Here is a 14906-nt window from a genome sequence, read left to right as displayed (position 1 = left end):
ATTATATTAAGCCCATTCTCACTTTTCCTTTCAAAGATCATGGCTCTTCAAAATGTATTAATAATATTATTATTTGGACAACCTAGATATTAAAATGTAAAGCATTTAATCCCTAGCTACACATTTTGAACCATTTCAAAAATGCTGCTGCTGCTGCTGCTAAGTCGCTTCAGTCGTGTCCGACTCTGTGCGACCCCATAGACGGCAGCCCACCAGGCTCCCCCGTCCCTGGGATTCTCCAGGCAAGAACACTGGATGCTAGAGATCAGATAAATCAGTGTATCATTGATAGCATCTTCTGTATTAAAACCCTGAAAACTAACTTAAAAGTTTTTCATTTTTTGCTAGAATAACACTGCTGGAGGGACAGAAAAGCATGACCTAGAAAATCACAATGAATAAATATCATGCATTATCCCCCATTTTAAATCATTCACTAGCCAAGAAAGGTTCTGGAAATGGTAGTGGTCCTGGATTTTTCTCTCTTTTTTTTTTTAAGCAACAGTTTCCTTTATACATAATAAATAGGTTTCCTGCTCAACAAACCTATCTTTCAAGAGAATATAAAGGCAAATTTCAGAATGCTATGGATCACACCATATAGTTTAAACAGCTGGGGTCCAAATGAATGGTGCTTAAGGTTATCTTTATATAACAGAAATTACCTCTATTCACAAATGGTTTAAATTGCTGATAAAAATATACAGAAATGATGGTAAAAGTCGGAAAAACGAGGTAAGGTATATTTAGAGTCATGGCAGACGGCAAGTTCATCCCATAATTATTCAATGGTAACATATGAATATATCTGTTTTCTAGAAATCAGATAATGCATATGCTTGATATGTTTCTATTAAATAAAATATAAACATACTATCATAAGTTAATTTTTTTTCCTGAAATCCATACTTTGTTCTGGAAGTTGCCATTTATGAAAAGATAACACAGTGATAACAGCTGTTTCTTGGTCAACCGGACATGAATGTCAGGGGCGCTCACTAGCTTTCTTAAAACACAGGGCAGACTTACCCGTGGTTAATAGTTGATCATTTTTCGAAGGGCATCATAGCACTTCCACTTGTCTGGGATGTAGAACGGTTCAAAAATGTGAGGGAACGGTGTGTCGTACCCACACACCCTTGATATAGGAGCTTCCAGGTTCAGGAAACATTCTTCCTGCAGAAGAATCCAGATGGTTGACTTCAAGAACTTCTTATTCACAGAAATGAAACATTTCGCTTCCAAATACAATGGCATTAAAATAGTTATGTATATTATAATGCGAAAAAAGCAGGTGAAAAAAGGAGGTAACACACAGTATGTTTAGCCTTATCCAAGTTTTACTGAAGATATGTTTTCATATATGTATGTGCATTTTATGCCTACATACATATCTGTTGCTTAAGACAAAATGTGATCATATCTAACAGGTCATTCTACAAATATAAATGTAATGTATGACAAAATCATGACAAATGCTCACAGTAAACTCTGCAGCTTGAAATGAGTGATGGTATGTGTCTTCTCTTGTTTCTTGCATTTTTCAAATTTTATATACCATAAACGTGTTACTTTCATAAGTACGCATGTGTGCTAAGTTGCTTCAATCATGTCCAACTCTTTGTAACCCAGTGGACTGTAGTGCACATCAATAAAAAAGCAAATTAATTAACTTAAAAAATGTAAGATCTCAATCACAGGAAACCTGTAGAAAGTTATCTTCAAGAAAAAAAAATATTCAAGTGACAAATTCAAACTTAAAAATAAAATTTTTAGAGAGTTAAAAAAAACTAAAAAGAGATACATGATTAGACTATTCTTAGGAAAATGAAATTACCATTCCCAGCTATTACCTGAAATCAAACCTTTGGTTTTTATGTATCCACTTTCTACACTGCTTTGTGTCACAAATGCCTTGAAAAGGTCCACATTTTCTTCTATTTCACTAACTGTATTTTTACATTTTCACTTGAGCAGAAAGCTTTGAATGAAGTAGTGCTGATGCGCTGTCCCTATCTCCTGTATATATTTCTTCCAGTGACAAGGGCATCCGGGCAGAAAGGGTCAGCTCCCTTACACTCTCCCTGCACCCCAAAACCACTGCGACTTAAAGCATCAAACACCATCATATGACATTGCTTATATGTGGAATCTAAAAAGAAGTGATACAAATGAACTTACAAAACAGAAAGAGACTCACAGACAGAAATGAACTCATGGTTGCCAGGGAGAAAGGATACTTAAGGACTCTGGGAAGGTTATGTACACACTGGTATATTTAAAATGGAGAAGGAACAAAGCTCTATTGTATAGCACATGGAACTCTGCTCAGCGTTACGTGCCTGCCTAGACGGGAGGGGGTTTGGGGAGAATGGATACATGTATATGTATGGCTGAGTCCCTTTACTGTTCCCCCAAAAGTGTCCCAGCTTGTTAATCGGCTATACCCCAATACAAAATGTTTTTGGTGTTAAAAAAATAAAAATAAATGTTTTTTAAAAAGCATCAAACAACAAATTGTGTTGGCTTTTCCAACAGAAAATCCTCATCAATAACTTGAGAACATTGCAGACATAGGGTTTGAAGAATCACCTAAGAAATTCCACTACTAATAAGCTCAAAAGAGATGACACACTGGGTAGACTGCTTCTTGACTGAAATAAGTAATTTTAAAGGGATTTAATTGTCAACTTGGGATTAACTCAGTTTATTACTTTAGTTGACATGAGCTGTTTTTCTACTTCCCCTGAATACTACATTCTTCATAAACAAACTATCCACTGGGTACTGCAAAATACAGAAAAGCCAGGGCAAAGCATTTCACTTAAATACCCTTGATTTTACACATGTTATAAAATATTATTCTTTCGAACTAGTTCCCTAGAAAGCTGGTTTATGATAAAATGATGCTCCAGTGTTTGTGAAAACCACTCTTTTTAGCAGAAAGACAAACATCACCAAACTTTTTTTTTTTTTTCAAATAACAATGCTTCTAATTCTGCAGGATTGTAAGAATCACTCTATAGAAATACATCTACATGTTTTCAGGGGCATAGAAAAAGGTCTGTGAGGTCGCCCTTGAACTGTCAACAGTGGTCACCCTTGGAGGTTAGGAGAGACAAGGAGGGGACAATAGACTCCACGTGTACATTATACGTACTGCTGAAGCTTTTATGACACAGTATTACTTTTGTGGGCTTTCCAGGGGGCACAGTGGTAAAGAATCCACATGCCAAGCAGGAGACACAGGTTTGATCCCTGGGTCAGGAAGATCCCCTGGAGAAGGGAATGGGAATCCACTCCAGTATTCTTGACTGAGAAATCCCATGGACAGAGGTGCCTGGTGGGCTACAGTCCACAGGGTTGCAAAGAGTCGGACACAATTTAGCAACTGAGTGATTACTTTTGTAATTAACTGGCACTGATACAAAAGAGTAAAAAGAAGAATCATTTTATGAGAATAAAAGTTCCCATTTTATGTTACACAAATTTGTGATTTTACACATAGCATTTTCTTAATTTGGAAACAATTACTGTTAGGTATGTGGAATTAAAATGGTTATAAAGTACTATATATAAATATATAAGATATAAAAATCACAGAAGGCAGTTCTATTTCCAGTTTTTTAAGGAATCTCCACACTGTTCTCCATAGTGGCTGTACTAGTTTGCATTCCCACCAACAGTGTAAGAGGGTTCCCTTTGATCCAGCAACCCCACTGCTGGGCATACACACTGAGGAAACCAGAAGGGAAAGAGACACGTGTACCCCAATGTTCATCGCAGCACTGTTTATAATAGCCAAGACATGGAAGCAACCTAGATGCCCATCAGCAGATGAATGGATAAGAAAGCTGTGGTACATATACACAATGGAGTATTACTCAGCCATTAAAAAGAATACATTTGAATCAGTTCTAATGAGGTGGATGAAACTGGAGCCTATTATACAGAGTGAAGTAAGCCAGAAGGAAAAACATAAATACAGTATACTAACGCATATATATGGAATTTAGAAAGAGGGTAACAATAACCCGGTGTACGAGACAGCAAAAGAGACACTGATGTATAGAACAGTTTTATGGACTCTGTGGGAGAGGGAGAGGGTGGGAAGATTTGGGAGAATGGCAATGAAACATGTAAAATATCATGTAGGAAACGAGTTGCCAGTCCAGGTTCGATGCACGATGCTGGATGCTTGGGGCTGGTGCACTAGGACGGCCCAGAGGGAGGGTATGGGGAGGGAGGAGGGAGGAGGGTTCGGGATGGGGAACACATGTATACCTGTGGCCGATTCATTTTGATATTTGGCAAAACTAATACAATTATGTAAAGTTTAAAAATAAAATTAAAAAAAAAAATCACAGAAGGTAATTCAAGAATATATGATTCAGTTTTATAAAGGTGTGTGTGTGTGTGTGTGCGCTACTCACTTCAGTTGTGTCCAAGTCTTTGTGACGCCATGGACTGTAGCCCACCAGGCTCCTCTGTCCATGGGAGTCTCCAGGCAAGAATACTGGAATGGGTTGCCATGCCCTGTTCCAGGGGATCTTTCCCAATCCAGGGATCAAATCCAAGTCTCTTATATCTCCTGCATTGGCAAGAGGATTCTTTACCACTTTATAAAGATATATCTTAACTGATGGAAACAGTATGAAATTTTAAAGCTTTGCTAACTAAAGTACATTAAAGAGGCAAATCTCTTCTACGGATTTGTGTTAAAACTTTCTTTTAAAGAGACTGGAAATAAGATGTTTGGGTCAAGCTGCTATACAGTTACTTCCCACTGAACTAGTTCACATACAAATGATTTATATGTGACTATATGTTTTTCTGGTCAACGATCAAAATAAGCATTCTTTTTCAAGCTCAGTTTATTTTCCATATTGAAGCTGTACACACATATGCAGAAAAAGAATATTTGAAACTCACTGGCAGATGTGTAGATCAATGGGCCAGATTAATCCCACACAAAGTATATCTCTCTTCATTAAATACATTATGACACCATAACTATAGCAACCATAAGCTCTGAATTTTCAAGATACTCTGCTGCTGCTGCTGCTGCTGCTGCTAAGTCACTTCAGTCATGTCCAACTCTGTGCGATCCCATAGATAGCAGCCCACCAGGCTCTCCGTCCCCGGGATTCTCCAGGCAAGAACATTGGAGTGGGTTGCCATTTCCTTCTCCAATGCATGAAAGTGAAAAGTGAAAGTGAAGTCGCTCAGTCGTGTCCGACTCCTAGCGACCCCATGGACTGCAGCCTACCAGGCTCCTCTGTCCATGGGATTTTCCAGGCAAGAGTACTGGAGTGGGGTGCCATTGCCTTCTCCGCAAGATACTCTAGATTCATCATATTCTTCTTTTCCATAAGTACACTCATACTTTTCAAACTGTAATGATTTTTTTATTCCAAAATAGTAATCCACATAATGTTAGGAATGAATAACTCCCTAACTCGCGGGGCTGTCGAGAGGATTACAGGTCGTTTCCATCGCTGGGGCTGAGATGAGAAGTACCAGTTTCTGGTCTCTCTTCCTGGAGAGCCTGTATGTGGACTGGCTCAACTGACACGGAACAATGACAGATGGGATGGTGAGGTTCCAAAGCAGATCACAGTGGAACAGGTAACCAGGGGCAACAGGAGAGAGCCCAGGCAGGTGCCAAGAGAAACTTTCCTCCAGCTAGTCACGATCCAAAGTTTCACCTTGGATCCAGTGAAAAGGACGAAAGCAAGCCCTAATGTTATCAGGCAGTTAACACGTGCATATGCTGTGCTTGTGGGATGTGCTTTCACGTAATACTCAGATGCTTTGAGAAAAACAGACATTTCTTCCAGAAGACCCTTGCATGAAACTCCAGTACATGGTATTTACTTCTGAATATGTCTTTCTGTAAGTATGAAAATTTTCTTTCCAAAGTACGTTAACCATAACAATGGTAACAAGTACTTCTGATGTAAATGAGTTCTATCTTATCTCATTTAAACATTTCAACAAACCTATGAGGTAGGTGTGATATTCCATTTCACAGATGAGCAAACCAGGTGAAGGAACTTGCCCAAGGTTGAAGAGCTACATTCAGAGCCAAGACAGGATTCAAACCTGACTACCTTCATTCTGCAAATTTTGAGGCACAACTACTGAGAACAGCAACAACAGGAAAACAAATAAATGAATAAACAGGAGGCAGGCTGGGATTAAAGTTTCACAAGAGAGCCTTAAGAGGGTTAAATTGAGTCTAAGAAACTTGTCTCATACATAAAGGAAGGCAGAGGTTAAGACACGTGAAAAAGCTAACTAAGCATGACGGTAACACACGCAGCAAAAAACGCACGGTCCTGGGCATCAGGAAACTCCTAGGCTATCCTAAATGATTTTAAAAAGCATAACTCAAATTGTTTACATACTAGCCATCTGGGTTGCTATGCATGTTATAACCAGAAAAGGAAGCAAAGCATGTGAAATAACAGTTTCAAATCATAAAAGTTGTAGCTGCAGGCAAGGGCATTTATCTGCCTATCTTCTGTATCAAAACAAAATAAAAATTTAAGTATTTCTGCAGAAATTGCAGAGGACAGAGATTCTGTAAATTTTTAAGGCAAATAAAAATTAATAAAATAGGATTCATGGTTGTCTTAAGATAAAATATTGATAGGTTTTAAAAATTAAATGTACTTAATTGTAACTATATTAATACTGCATTGCATCTTTGCAAGTTGCTAAGAGAGTAGATCTTAATAGTCCTCATCACACAAAAAATTGAGTATTGCATTTATTCATATATTTTTCATAAATATAACACAGGTTACATGTTATTATATGTGCATGTAAATACATTTATGTTACGGCTTTCATGGGATCGCTCAAAATGTCTCAACGTTAACCTCACTTCCCCATGAAAGTTTTATGGACACCCAGCCATAAATTCTCCTGTCACCGTATCACAGCGGTTACATCACTGAAATCAGTCTCAGGCATTCCGCACTGCAGCTGTGGTCACTCCCAACAAATCTTTTTGTTGTTTTCATGGCAAGGCTATACAATATAATTGATACAGCATGTAATTTGGAACTCTATCTGAAGGGAATCTTTGTTCTACTAGGATTTAATCTTTCTAATGCTCTGTTTACTCAACAGCAAAAGTATTAAAAATTCTGTGCCTGTTGTGTTTATACTCTGCTGTTACCTTGCCTCTTGGCCTCCCTAGCTTGGGCCGCAGCCCATGAGAAGTACCTGCTCTGCATTCCTGACTCAGCACAGTGCTCAATAATTGTAGTGGTTTGTTGCTTTTTTCCTCCTTCTAGTTTTACTGAGATATGATAGACATACAGCACTGTGTAAGTTTAAGGTGTACTGCATAGTGATTTGACTTAGGTACATCATGAAATGATTATCCCAGTCAGTTTAATGAATATCCATCATCTCATCTAGACACAAATTTGACAAAATAGGAAAAAAAAACTTTTCCTTGTGAGAGAACTCTTCGGATTAATTCTTAACAGCATTCATGTATAACAAACAGCAGTGTTGTTTATAGTTGCATTTATCATGTTGGTCATGGCATCCCTAGTACTTAATTATTTTAAAACTGGAAGTTTGTGTCTTCTGACCATCTTCATTCAATTCTCCCACCGCCCCATCCTCCTGCCCCTGGTAACCACAAATCTGATCTCTTTTTCTGTAAGTTTGTTTTTGAAGTACAATTGACCTAATAATTGCTAGGTTTTGTTCTCCTCTTAAAAATTTTCGAGTGATAATAAACACAAGGTATCAGAAATAGCTCAAATCATCATTGAAGATAAAGAGTCGGGTACACAGAACCGTCAAACAGATTGAGATGTAATATCCATCATAGCTCAGTGACCGATAGCTACCATTTATTGGACACTTACTAAGCCTTAAAAAATGTAAGAAAATACCAAAACAAGTTTCAGTGCTCTATGAGGAAGGAGGGTGGGGACCACTGAGGTTACTGAAGGAACCAGGCTGCACCCAGTGAAAGACGGGATCTGGTGCTGCCCCCTGGTGGGGAGCAGGGAACCTACACCCTTCAGTTCCTGGGCCTAGGAGGACAGATTAAGCGTGGCCAGATGACGGGTTAAGTCAGAAACTCTGGAAATGGTTGAAAAATCCCCCCGCACCCCGCAAAAGAACGTAATTTCCAAGCATTACTGTAGAAAAGCAGCCTGTCAGTCAGGTACTGGAAGGTTCCATGTGAAAATGTGCCCAACAGATAAAGTGAATGTAATCAAGGCACAAACACTTTAAAAAACAGTCAAGAATAAAGACCGTATAATATCATTTGATTTATTTTTAAAGCAATCGTTTGGCTTTCGGTTTTTTTAATTCAAGGCAATTTCAGACTCACATTTCTTTCTAAGAGCAACCTTGGAATAATTTTTATTCAGTCCTTCTAATGACAGAAAGCTGGATATGCCCACTGTGTAAGACTACAAAGTATCTTGAGCCAGAAAGTTGTGAAGTTCAAAGTGTGATAAGAAAAATTTAGGTCTTGCATACATGTTTCTACTTTCTTACAGCTGATTACAGAATGAAGAGTTCCTTTCACTTTCCTGAAAAACTATTCAATTAATTTTCCTAAACATTTAATGGAAAGGTAGACATGCAGGTCACTGCAATGAGAAACATATCCAAGTCAAAGTACACTGCCTACAGGGTTATCTCATAAACCTGGATATTATGTTCTTCCTTGGAACAATGAGAAGCAGTATTCCACAATTTAATGTCAAGCAACCATTGACAAAATTGATTTTTAAATGACTTTAAGGTCCAGGTTACATCACATAAACATTTTGTCACCACAACACATTTAAACAAGGAGAACATATTTTGTTTCTAAGAGCAGGTTGGGGTGAGGGTAAAATAAGCTATACATGTGAAAAGTACTGAACAAGACATATAGATCATAGAGTTATCATTTCTTCTTCAGGGGAAAACGTTAAGAAATAGCTTTAAGTGTTTTGTGAAGTTTAAAACCTAAATTCCAATACCATTTAATCCCTGTTAGTTTAATTATTAGCAATAATGTTTATGTGATGTAACCTGGACCTTAAAGTCATTTAAAAATCAGTTTTCTCAATGGTTACTTGAAATTAAATTAAGGATACTTTCTTCTAAATGCAATACATTGTCTAGGGATCATAATGAGCAGCACAAGAGTTAAACTAAAAAAAATATGAGAAAAACTAAATTAATATACCAAAATGAGACATATTTGATAGCTTGGAAGTCCATGAACTTAGAGACTTACGTGTTGACTTTAGGTTGATTAGTTCTAGTTATTTATGTAAGGTGAGACATCACCTGGCTTCCAAATACTATCAGAGAATATTTGTTATTAATACATGTAGATTTAATCTACCATGAAAATATGCCCATAGTCAAGACAGTTTCAGCAGCAGAGAAAAAAATGATGCTGGAGTCTTGAATGACAAATGAGTCACAGAAACCTGTGAAGGTACTATGCCAGCGACTGCAAGTTAATTTCACTCCTGGATTAAATAAATACAACTTTACTAACGCAAAATGAAGTAGGTTTCATTTAAGTTAATGGTTTAAACAGAAAGTATCACATTTTTAAAACGGAGCTTAAAATATACATTTTACGTCTATACCAATTTTCTGTACAGACCTATGAAATAGACCTGTGAAATTTATTCTTCACAGACAGCAGAGTCCCTAATCTACCTCCAAACTAACAGGATGCTTCCCATTAATACAGCTTTTTATTTTACTTTTCTAATACTACTCACATGAGATGCATTCAACAAACACTGGTTGATATGATGTCTCTCACTTTTAAAACACAGTTGAACCAATATAACTAAATAAGACAGTATATGAATAATATAATTTCATCCAGATTTCTATAGCACCTAAAACATTACACTCAATCCCAATTATTTCAGCAAAGCTTTCATTTAAAATCACAACCTTGACTATATTAAAAGCTAAGATCTCTATTAACTTTATTAGAACACCTTCAATGTCTGCTGACTTTAATAATAACAAAGAATGGAACTGAATTCTAAATTAGGATATTCACTGAAATTCAAACTCCATTTTTCAAATGGAAGCTTCTTTTCTGAAGTTAGACAGAAATATAATTTCTGATTTAAACTGGATACAGTCTAGCTACCTAATACAAGGTTGAATGATATTAAGATATATATAGAAATGATTCATGGTTCAAATTCAATAGCTCTATTAGAATATAAAAATGTTAATATAAAGTTATCTATGAATCTCAGTGCATTAACTCTATATTATTGTAGAAACTGAGGTAGAGCAAATTTTAAAATAAAAATTTAACATTAAAATCAATAATTTGTTATATAATAGAAACTGCCTTTTTTCCCTCCAAATGATACTTTTGTAAATTTCTCTATTTTAAAATAGGAAAGAAGTGAAAGCAAGTGAAAACTTTCTATGATTTATAATCTTATCTGAATTTGCTTTTTAAAAAAGTACACAGTGCTCATTTTGGCCCAGGGACTATACCAAATATTTCACAAATATTGTCCTTTTAATCTTTCATAAACACTAAATTAGCAATCACAAAGGTAAAACTTGGCATCCCATCCAAACCACTTTGGTTTGGTTCTGTTTTCAAACTTTCCCCCAGATATACTCTTAAGCTATGACCTGAAGCAGCCTCACCATTTATAATAATTTCTTCATTAAATCTTCCTGCAACACAGTCTATTGATTTGCTGCAATCCATCTTCAATGATGTTCTGAGGTTTAAAAAGTTAGAAGTCTAAATTCTTTTGAGATATACTATGGGCAAATTTGGACATTTACTATGTACTGTGCCTACACCGCTTTTGTTAAAACACTTTACATTCAATAGAGAGAGGGAAAAAAAAAAGGCAATGCTCTCAAGTTTCCACAGACGCTAAAGCTTCTCAAATTTTATAGTTCAAAATTCTTCCTATAGAAGAAAGCATCCACACAGCAGCAAAGTTTGAAAGTGGAATTTCCCTAGAATGTGAATGCATAATGATAAACATAAGCGACTAGCAGCACTGGGTCGTCTCATGAACAAATCGCCCTCTGTAAGGTAGGACTTTTGCTTTGCTTGGCACTAGGAAATTTAAATTACTCTTGTAAAGCAACTTTTGATGATCCTACAAAGCGTTCAATTTTTCTGCTTGTTTTGCAACAAAATTCTTTGTATAGCATTCTCACTCCACCAAATGGTGCTCGGCAGGCAGAAATCAATTCTGGCTAAAGTGACCTGATGATTCTTTTGCTTCGTGATGTAGAAAATATATTCTTTTCAAATCTGGGGGATCGAACCTGCACTCAGAAAATTTCTAGTAGGACCTGTCAGTGTCCCAATTTTGCAACCTGTTTTTTAAGTTTCAACACTAATTATAAAATGAAACTACTAAAATAGAGTGATTTCTGCCTATTTGACACCATCTTTCTAAAAGGTTTAAGAAGCTGGATTTAAAATAAAAAGGAGAGGTTCTAAAATATTTGCTATCTTACAAATGATACTCCTGTTATAATGCGTTCTTCTTTACTGCTTTTTCTTATTCTTCGTGTTAAATTTCTAGTTTATGTTTTAGTTTATGTTTAAAAGAATGCTAAAACAACTTGCTAAATGCAAATACAAAGTTAAGGAAAAGGGGAAAATCAACTTTATCTACATAATGCCAAAAGAGATGTGTCAATGTTTCCACTGAAATTAAACCTACTTTTTTTTTAAAGTTAATCTTAGGTGTCATAGCAACACAGCCTTTAAGGTTGGTTTTGCTGAATGAATAAATCAGAGCAAGTTATTTTTCAGCAGTTTAATTCTGTTCACCAGATCACTGCGATTTTAATAAGAAAAGCACAGAAACAAATGTTTTAGGCTACCATCAATTATTAGGGAGATTTTATCCCCAAACTTGTTAATTGGAGCCCAGTTGCAGTAACATTCTCAAGCTTTGAGTAATTGAATAAATTAACCAAGCAAACAAGTTTTGGGAAGGAGTCTCTGACCTGAGTAAAGAAAAAGGCTTGTAAGAGCGCTCATTATTGATATGCAGATAACTTTTGCCAACTGATGAGTTTAATCTACTCATAAAGTAAATCTAGCTGTTGTAATTATGGTCTGCAACCAATAAAAACATCATACAGAATCCAAAATACATTTTCCTATTTACTGTGTTTACATATGTATGTTTCTACCTTTAAAGTTGGTTAATATTTCTTACAAAGACGTTTTCCTGGTTGAAAGTCTATGTATTTGCATACAGTTAGAATTTCAAGAATCCAGAGCTATTTGAGAATTAGGGGGATAATACACATGCCCTCCTTTTCTACTTCAAATTTTGTATAAACTGTATGCTGATTCTCACAAAACTTGTATTGCATGCTCAGAGTGGATAAATTTCTAATGAGCCTGATTAAACCACAGATACCACAGTGAAAGGTAGTTAGTAGCGGAGACCTGCTTCTGGTTACTTTTAGAGTTAAGCACAAAAATTTAATATTAGAAATGCCCAGAGACACTGTTCACTAATGCATTTTTTATGAACTACATTTATACATTTCCTATAAATGGGTGATATTCACATATTTTATCTGGAATATAACCAGAGCATTTACTTGCTATGTTTTAATCTCCTTATTTGAATCTGAGCTGTATAAAACTTCAGTCAGGTCCCTCAACTAGGCACCACGCTAAAACACACAGCATTGATCCCCCAAAGAGATCACAGGAGAGTCCCTATTTGTCACATAGCACAGGTAACAATGCACGCAAGCCCACACAGACACAAACAGATAATTTTATCTTTAGTCAACACATGATGGATATCCTAAGAAGCAATACGGAGGCCACAGGGAAGAAATGTTGTTTGTCGACATGTCCTCTGGGTCAGGAAAAGGAGCATGTAACGTGTGGGCAGAGCACGGAAGAAGCCAGAGATTTACAAAATAGAAACCAAGAGATAGTCTTTAATAATAAACAAGTGTAATTATGTAATCCTTTCAACAATCTAGGTGGCAGTAGCAAGTGAGGCGCTAAGGCTGGCGAAGGTTAAGTGAGGTAAACGAGGTCACGTAAGTGCATGCAAGCTCTGGTGGTATCTGAACCAGCTGGCGTGCTTACCCTTGGGTGCAGCTGCAAAAGACTTTAAAAGTGGGCGAGAGAGTCTTGCTTGGATACAAGGAAAATGTGTAGCCAGTGCTACCATTATACCTGGGAAAGAGAAACTGGTGGAACTGTCGGCTTGTTTATGTCAAATCTGATCAAGATTTTTTTTTTTCAATTTTAATAAAAAGCTTAGCAGTTTAGGGCCTTTGTCGGGGTGGGGGGTGATGTGAAATAGATGGATCTCTTAGAGTTACAGAAAGACAAGCTCAGATGTATGTTTTGAATGTTTTAGAGTCTCACGGGGCAGTGGGGACCAGACTGGAACTTGTTTCTAGTTAACTGTCAGCAGCTTGCTTGACTTTAGGGCACAAGCTGCCACTTTGGGGTTCTGAAGCTGATCCTACATTCTTAGGAAAAACTGAATGTTCAGTCCACAGTAGGCTATACGTCTAAAGTTTCTTCTTCCAAAAGTTCCAAAAAATACACGTATCATTAAAGTGCTTCACCAGGAAATTAAATTTGCTTGCTTTCATTTATTTCCTTATTGCTGACAGCGTCTAGATGAACTTAAGGTAACTAAGTCATTGGATAAAGAATGCGACGGCTTCTTGATAGATTGCAAAAACTGTTTCAGTAAACATCGGCTACAAATTGTATCCTAGACTTAAGCTGGAATATGAAATGTAATCCTCTCCTCACAGTAAATACTTATGGCTCTTCTCCACGATTAAGTCACTTTGTACAACTCTAAAACTACAGAAGAAAATTTCTGGAGCATTTAAAGAAATGTCTGTTGAGAAGAAAAGTAAAACTCTTTTCCTCTGGTGAAAACAACAGACCAGACATTGCAATGAAGTTCATCTTCAAGTTAAAATGCAAATGTAAATGTGGTATGGGGTCTGCCAGCTTCAATTAGTGGTAATTGGCACAGTCTACATAGCTGGCCCTGGATGTTGATTAAATAGCCGGGAGCGCTCACTCTAGGTGTAAAGCTTGTCATACACACATAATACGTGTCCTCAAGTAGAGCTGGCCGTGCGCAGAGGGGTCCATCTCCTGTGTGGAAGCGGAGAGGTCCCTGTGGTCTGAGGCAAGCAATTTGGGCATCCCTGGGAAAGTATCGCTTGACAGCTGGATTAAAACATGATTTATGTAGAGAATATATCTGGGTTATGCTACATTAGAACGTCATCGTTTTCAATTAGTGCGCTTCTATGCGACCTTGCAAATCACCAACCCACAAGGATTTTCCTTAGGTTTCCTCAAATGCTAATGATGTAGCAAATCTAATTAAGTTCGTATGATTCACTTCAGCAGTAGGTATTTCAGGGACTCCGGAATTGCCAAAAGGAAATCTGAAGCGTCTATTCTTGCTCCAAAACAATCATGCCGCGCGCCAAACTGATAACCGTTAAACACAGCTGCAGAACAAATGTGGTGGGGTTTTGGTCCTGTAAATACAGTGTTCACACATCAATCTGCCCTGCGAGCAATTTCGGAGGCAGACCCAACGATTGCTGGTTTCTGTTACAGTTATATGAGGATTATATGCGAGTATTAAGTCACTTGTTTCGCCCAGCACAGCTTGGGCAGATTGCGACATGCCGAGAGTTTCTTCTACCTGAGAACACTCACAGAAACGCCAGAAACCCCAAATATTGATAAAAGCATCTGATCAGCATCTTGCTGAAATGGCTTTCCAGCTCTGTAGCTCACGTGAAAAAGAGGAAAGGTGGCTTTGGGTGTTTGAGAGCCTGTTTAGGAAATAAAGAACATGCAATAGATTGAA

The 14906-nt window shown here is 37.1% G+C and overlaps 1 protein-coding gene across 1 annotated transcript in view; it reads right to left on the bottom strand.

Annotated features, from left to right (window-relative positions):
- Positions 1 to 1029: 1029 nt before the first annotated feature.
- The window catches only part of BCKDHB (branched chain keto acid dehydrogenase E1 subunit beta), a 266835-nt gene continuing 252958 nt past the window's right edge, over positions 1030 to 14906 (bottom strand). The window contains exon 10 of the mRNA XM_070376237.1: positions 1030 to 1176. Coding sequence (XP_070232338.1) covers positions 1036 to 1176 — 141 coding nt within the window. The 3' untranslated portion in view covers positions 1030 to 1035. The remainder of the gene's footprint in view (positions 1177 to 14906) is intronic.

This window comes from Bos mutus, chromosome 9 (genome assembly GCF_027580195.1).
Source record: "Bos mutus isolate GX-2022 chromosome 9, NWIPB_WYAK_1.1, whole genome shotgun sequence".
Lineage (NCBI taxonomy): Eukaryota > Metazoa > Chordata > Mammalia > Artiodactyla > Bovidae > Bos > Bos mutus.
Note: the sequence above shows the minus strand (reverse complement) of the source record. Positions and strands in the feature narration are given on the sequence as shown.